Raw genomic sequence first — 7,346 nt, 5'->3', positions numbered from 1 at the left:
CAAAAGTTGTGAAGGACAACATTCATTTCAGTGGAAAACATGATACAAAAAAATCATTTTCAGTCTCTCTTCCGAAGCAGTTCGTGGCCCACAGCTTTGTAGGGCAGAGTAAATATAGAAATAATTGAGTTTCTGTAAAAGGGCCACTGGATGTCCCGAGACAAGGTTCTCTGTGAATAACTCCATTATTTGGAACATACACTGTATATATCTGTATACATTTCTGTGGTTAGTCAGCATCCCCGGCAGGTAATCTAAACATGCAACAATGTCTTAATATTGGAAATATCAGTGCTGCATTCTTTTTTTCAATCTAATAATCAGAATCTTTTTGTCACACGAGTAGACGACAGTTAAAAGTTAAATTGGACTCATGATGTACACAGAAAATCAATTCAAGGGTTGTTGCATGCTTACTACTATACAAAGTATTGCAATTAGCACGTATTAGTGCTAGACATGAATTTAAAAATAGGTCTTCATGGCAGAGACAAAGGGAACAAATCTCTACAAATAGCTCTCAATTGAATACAAATGTAAAACAAAAAAACCTTGTTGTCAAACCCTTGCCCATGACACACCCAAATTATTGCTGATACAGCAGTTGTTTTTAGAAGTTGTTTGAGATAAATGGAGCTCATCTGTGTGTAATGAGGGTGTGCCAAGTTTTAGGTTCAGTACGCATGTATCTGGATGGTCCAACTAATGGTGAAACAGTTTCTAAGTTAACATTGCATAATGAAGAAACACATTCCAAACTAATCTATGACAAGTTTATTGAAAACTTGAAGGAATAAAGAATTGGCTATTAATTGTTTGATGGTTCCTGTTCTATTAAAACTAAACACTTACAGCTGCTGGTTTTGGCACATTTGAGAATAAACAGTTCATTTGTTGACATGGCTCCAGGGAACGCAATGGTAAGTTCCAGGTTGAAATATCTCAACAACTATTAAATTGATTCCATGAAATGTAGTAGAGAGATTCATAGTCCCCAGAGGGTAAATTCTGCTGACTGGAGATCTGACGTTTCCTCTAGCATCACCAAGAGGTTGACATGAGTGTTACTTTTAGTGAAGTATCAGTTCAACAACTGTTGAATGGATAACCATGAAATATGGAACAGAAAGAGGATGAATTTCCATTAGATTCGTAAACCCCTGAATTTTCATGTAGTGCCATCATCAGGTCAACGTTTTTACTCTGATGTGGATATTTCAACATATACTAGATGGATTGGCACAAAATTTGCTGCTTATACTCATGGTTCCCAGATGATGAATCCTATTAATTTTGGTAACCGCTACACTTAAGTTCGACACATTTTAATACCGTTGGATGGATTGTCATCAAACTGGTTTCAGACATTCATGTCCTCCTGAGGATAACTTGTAAAAACTTTGGTGACACTCTGACTTGCCACCTGATACTAATCCTTTGGTTTATGACCAAATACCTGCAAAACTAATGGCTTTCCCATCAGATTTAGCTGTATTTTGTGTTTGGCCACAACCTCAGCCTAAACATAATCCTAAATAGACTTGACCTCACTTATTAATTTTCATGCACCTCAACCCTAAAATGAACCTTAGCCCAGATACAGTCGTGCAAATATTATCATTTTTATATTGTTTCTTGGAATTCCCCAATGCTCTTAACTCCACTCCTGTCCTGGGCCTCATGATGAACACACTGCTTTTTGAGTGGCGTCTTCTAATAGCCGATTGTTTTTGCAGGCTCCTCGACTTTAAATGTCTAAAACAGGCTGTCACATGTACTGTAGTATATTACTGGCACTAGCTGATGGGGTGGGGAAAGAGGGGACAAGTTTCCAAGAAGAATCTTTTGTCCTTTCACCCTCTGGTAAAATCTTATGATAACTGTTTTGTCAATCACTATTTTCCTGCCTCATGAGCGACTCTACAGCTTTAACAGATTTCTCAGTCTGAGGTCAAAGCTCTCTTTAATGGGATATTGTTCTCAGAGGGAGGTGTTACTGCTCCCGGAAGGCTGTAGGCACCGGCCACATTGGAGCTGGAAATGTTCTGAGGTGCAGAAACCATCTGTCTGCAGGTGAGCTCTGACATGCCACCTGATCTGGCCATTGGTTAGCAGTGTGTTTTAACCATTAGCACCGTCGTAAGATGATGAAAGGGACAAAAGTTGACCCATATTTTTGTCAGTTAAATGGCATTGACAGTGTCATGCTGGCAAAATGTTATTGCAGAGCACTTATTTGATGGCTGGCTAGAATTTCAGCTGGGATCTGTTGGAGCTATCTGGGTCTACATCTGCTTTTACATAGAAATGAATCATATAGTAAATATTATTAAATAGGGTTTTCATGATGAGCTTTGCAGCATTTCTTTGCACGTGACTGCGCTGACAGCAGGCTCAGTTGTTGTGATTGATAATGGTGTGACTCCCACCTATTAACCTCAAGTGATTAGTATTGAATTTGATTTCCAGCATTAAAGTTTTTCTGCTGAGGACTGATCAATATTTAATTTTCAGCTTCATAGAAGCGGTCGCTAGCTGAGGCCTCATTCCCATTTGATAGATTTTGCTGAGTTAAGTGCAGTTTATGAACAGATCGGGCTGCAACTAACGATTCCTATCACTCTCACTTAATATGCTCATTACTTTCTCTAATTAATTATTTGGTCTATTAAGTGTCAGAAAATAGTGACCATTTACTAAAGCTTGAGGCGATGCCTTGAAATAACTTTTTTGTGACTAACAATCCAAAACCCAAACTCTAAATATCCTGTTTACAATAGTAAAAAGCAGTAAATCCTCACATTCAGGAGGCTGAAAATGTTTGCTTCAAAAATGACGAACGATTAATCCATTAGCGATATACGCTTTTATTCGATTAACTTTCTGTCCATTGACTAATTCCTTAATCGAATGATGGTTTCAACTGGTATTGTCAGCTAAATATCATGTACTAACACATACTTCACTGTCATACTAAACCCTGTGATTAACTGTTTCAGTTTGCAAAAGAGTGACACAAATTCTTAATGTACACAAATATTTAACAACTTTTATTTTTGGTTTATTTATGAGTTTGGTAAGTTTTTCACAAGACAATCAACATTTTGTGGTAAATTTGTTGCTGCAACAAAAACTTTAATAATGACATATGAACATGATATTTATATCAATCTTTATAGCCACAATAGCAATAATGTTGGGTTACACCAGGAAACCGATTGTAAGAGAGGCCAAATCTTGAAACAGATCAGACAGGAAACTTAATAATGAGTTCAATTTTCATTCTTTTTCTTATTTTCCCGAAAAAGGCTGATTAGATGAGAGGGGTTGCACATTACGTTACAGTGAAATAACATGTGGTTGGGTTAATTCTTAGGAAGTAATGGAGTAAAAAGTCTAAATTGACAATTTTGTATTAAGACATTACTTTCCAACATCCTCCGGTGTCTGCATTGTGGAAAAGCCACAGTATAGCTGCCTTTTATTATGAAATGTAGGGGATGGTGTGATTTTAGCTTTGATGGTAGAGTTGCGTCGTCAACTAGTTTCACCAAATTGTTCACAAATGTTCCTATGTACCAAGAAAAAGAAGGAAAAAAAACTATGAACATATTCATCTTGTATCGTTTTAAAATGGCTCCATCTGGTCCTTCTCACAGAGAAGACGAAAACATCCAATTTCATACTTAGAAATAAATTAACATCATGGAACATTTTTCACATTTCAACATGAATTCTTTACAGTCATCATGCAGGTTGTCAAAATGCTATGAAACAAACATTTTGAACAGCCTGGCAGTGGTTTTAGGATTAAGAAAGTGCGACAAAAGAGCTCCTCTAGAATGTCGTGTTCTCTATGGGTTTGTGGATACATCTTTTGTGACTGTATTGAAGTGTATTAAGCGATATGGTGGTTGTGGCAAGTTATGACTGAAGAGTAATACATTGATAATAAGTAGGTAGTTCAGTAATGCATCTGTCAAACAAACTTACATCAGTAGTCCACTACATATCTACAGATCGATGGATGATTATTCAATCTTCAGATGCTTTTCCATTAATTCTGCAGTGCTCATTATTATATTATATGCATTTCTCTTGTATGTTTGTAGTTTCATCTGTGAAGGTCACATGTAGAGCCGGGTCCTTAGGGCACATTGGGAGGTCTTTCAGCAGCCCGCCTGGCGCTGTGTCCTCCAAATCACTGTGCGAAACTCCCATCTGAGGCCTCTCGACCTCCTGGGGGCCCTGTAATGTCTGCGCAGCTGGTGGAGTGGAGCCACCCTGTGCCCCTGCTTGAAATGATCCCAGCCTCCTGGAGTTTCCCTCCGCTGGGTACAGGGAGATCTGTGAGGTGCTCATCATTTCCCTCAGCTCACGTGACACCAGTGAGGGAGAGTCCCGGGAGACAACGGAGGAGGAGAGGCGGCCGTCGGCACAGCGGAACTGCCCCCCGTTCCTTCGTCCGCTTCTGCCCATTTTGCAGAACAGACACTTGATTTTCTCCATCAGCTTGAGGACCACTGTCTTTCTGAGCAGGATGTAGATCCACGGGTCTAGGATGGGGTTGACAGAGGCCATGCGGATGGCCAGCAGGTCTTTATTCAACCCATAAGACTCTTCGTTCTGATTCCTGTACAGCTGGTTCACAAAGATCCTCAACTGACGACACAGAAGACATAACAGCAACGGTAGATAAGTTTAGGAACTTAACGTGCATCCACAAATTGTTTGTCACACAAAGCAACATGGAACATGTCAAATGTGGGGGCAATGTGAGCTACTGTTTTTACAAGCCCAAAACTGTCAGCAGTTTGTTTACAAGAGTGACATAAGTGTTTATTTTATATATTCCTACATTGGTTGGCATACAATGGTCAAATCTAAATAGACACTTGGCTGAATGTAACTTCTGTGCAGCAGTGTAGAGATGGTACGATGCCAATGAAGACATAGTTACATTTCTCACCATCATTCATCATAAGAGAGCCTTTGGCCACTGGGCTTCCCCAGGGTCTAATAATATCCTATCACAAAAGCCTTAATGTCTGACATTTCATCAATCAGAGGAATGAGGTCCTTAAAGGATAGTTTCTCATCTTTTCCTAAAACAAAACCAAAGTTAAAGCAAATTTTATTTGCTGTAATCATTCCCAAAAGTCCAATTATTATCTGATTATCTGATGTTACTGTGAGGCTCCAGCAATCAGAAAAAATACAAAGACTGTGTTTTCCTGACACTGTTTCTCTGCTGCAGTGGAGGGAGAGTAACACAAAGAGGGAATTTAGTACTAAAATACTGTAGCTTTGGAGGACACTCACTTGATTTGTCTCACTCACACTGCTGAAACCTTTTTTCAGATTTTCAGATGAACATTGTTCTAAAGATCAGGACAGTGATTTTTTTTCCTCCACTTGAAGCATATATGAGAGTTGTTCCACTGGCGGTATGAACAGGATGAAGGATTACACCCACAAAAACTGTTCCAGTGCACATATGAGCACCTGATTATTTTTTTATGACAGATTGTTTTATACCTGTGAACTTATCCTTTAATTTGATCACTAATTTCTAGTGCTGAAAGCTAAAGTGAGCAAAACTCTGAGGGACTGTTTGCAAACACCACATGACAGATGACACTGATCAGTCCCGAGCCACACAATTTCTTACAGTGCTCATTAAGTAAGTGTTTTCCTTATTATTTGAGTACCCTTTTCATGAATTTAGTAGCATCCTTTTGCATTTTCCTTCTCACAGTTGCTTATTTGTGGAAAATCTGTGACATCCCCTTTTACGCACACACCCGGTGCAGAATGTAACGGGTTTAACTTTTCCAATACTCACCACTAATGGTATGGAGCAGATGAGAACCACAGCGGAGGTCGCTATAAGCAGGATCACCATCTGGATCTCTGCTCCAGCTAATCGCCCGAAACTCCGCCGGCGCCGCAGCTCCGAGATGCGCCGCTGGTCTGTCCCCAAAGACGTGCGGCGGATGAACCGCTTGTGCATCAGGATCAGAGCCCCACACACCATCACGTTGCATATAACAGTGGCCAGCACGATGACTGAGTTCACACCTGCGTACATCAAATTAAAAGCCGCGACGGTTGTTTGGTTGTTCTGCCAGTCGATGAAACACCAGGTGCCCGGGGTCTGGAGCTTCACGTGGCCGAGCCCCACGCTGGGCAGCGCGCAAAACACGATGTTGGACATGTAGATGACCAAAAGAGTCACCGCGGCGAGCTTCTGATTTACGTACTCGTTGTAGAAATACGCGTGGTTTATTGCCAAGTATCTCTCCACTGACATTGCAAACACAATGCTGAGCTGGACCAAGAAGAAGAAGAGCAAGATGAAGCCGGAGTACTGGCACAGCGGGTCCTCTCCCGGCCACGAGCCCTTCACATAGGTGGCGATGGTGACAGGGCTGACCAGCAGGGTGCCCAGGAGGTCTGTCACCGCCAGGCCGCACACAAGGGTGTAAAAAGTCGTCTCCTTTTGTTCCTTCCTTGATATTCGTAGAACCACTATGGCAATGACATTTCCCACCACCCCGAAAATGAACATAATCACAGGGATGGTGGGCGGTTGAAATCTCCTAGTTGCTGTCGTGGAATTCATACCTGCAGGGGCTTCTTTCACTGTTTGACACCAAGCAAAGGTTCCCCTCTCACTTCAGAAATAGTGACAGTTTCCATAAATGAGCATTGTCCGGGCTCGCCATCATCAAGCGAATCCATTTTTGCCAAATGGCACTTTTACGCACAGACCGAAAGCTCAAAATTCCGCCGCTTGATGAAAACACGAGCAGTCCACAGGATAGAGGTGTCAACTGTGGTGGTTTTGGTCTGCAAATTGATGCTCCGAGGCCGCGAGCTGCGCTTCACGTTGTTGTCACACTCACCAACTGGCAGGGAAGTTTGTTATCGGGCCTCTGAAGGCAGCTCCTCCTCTGCAGTTCATTCAACCAGTGAGCTGTTTGAAGACACGTACTGTCAGAGAGTCACCGCATTTGTGCTCGAGGTAGCAGCTTCTGTTTGCGCTGTGCACAGCTCTGTCACCGCCTGCGTCATATCTCAGTTGTCATAACTGTCAGTCAACAAATTTTGCACACGTACGAATAAAGTTCATGCATGGATAGTGTTTGAGATAAGGTCTGATCAACCGCCAGTGATGGAAAGTACTACACTTAAAATGCATTTTGAGGTACTTGGGTTTTTCCTACTCTACCACATTCCATAGTGAACAGTGAAGTTACACAACTAATTAGGAAATTTCATACAACAAAATTTTAAACCTCATCATCAAGTCACTTTAGTCCATAGTTTAGACTACAATGTAG

At 41.2% G+C, this 7,346-nt stretch overlaps 1 protein-coding gene across 1 annotated transcript; it reads right to left on the bottom strand.

Moving 5' to 3' along the window:
• Window positions 1-3,060: 3,060 nt before the first annotated feature.
• ptger4b (prostaglandin E receptor 4 (subtype EP4) b) lies at window positions 3,061-7,016 on the bottom strand. The gene is made up of 2 exons (XM_070850414.1): window positions 5,846-7,016; window positions 3,061-4,662 (listed from the first exon to the last, which is right to left on the bottom strand). Exons 1-2 carry the CDS (start codon window positions 6,623-6,625, stop codon window positions 4,084-4,086), a joined length of 1,359 nt encoding a protein of 452 aa, XP_070706515.1. The 5' UTR covers window positions 6,626-7,016; the 3' UTR covers window positions 3,061-4,083.
• Window positions 7,017-7,346: the final 330 nt, after the last annotated feature.

This window comes from Pempheris klunzingeri, chromosome 19, assembly GCF_042242105.1.
Source record: "Pempheris klunzingeri isolate RE-2024b chromosome 19, fPemKlu1.hap1, whole genome shotgun sequence".
Classification (NCBI taxonomy): domain Eukaryota; kingdom Metazoa; phylum Chordata; class Actinopteri; order Acropomatiformes; family Pempheridae; genus Pempheris; species Pempheris klunzingeri.
The sequence above is the reverse complement of the archived record's forward strand: the minus strand, read 5'-3'. Positions and strand labels throughout refer to the sequence as shown.

Excerpts from the sequence above, each read along its gene's own strand:
- ptger4b (XM_070850414.1), bottom strand. The coding sequence starts at position 6,625 with ATGAATTCCACGACAGCAACTAGGAGATTTCAACCGCCCACCATCCCT. Across the intron at positions 4,663-5,845 it reads TCTGCTCCATACCATTAGTG|TTGAGGATCTTTGTGAACCA; the intron begins GTGAGTATTGGA and ends CTGTGTCGTCAG.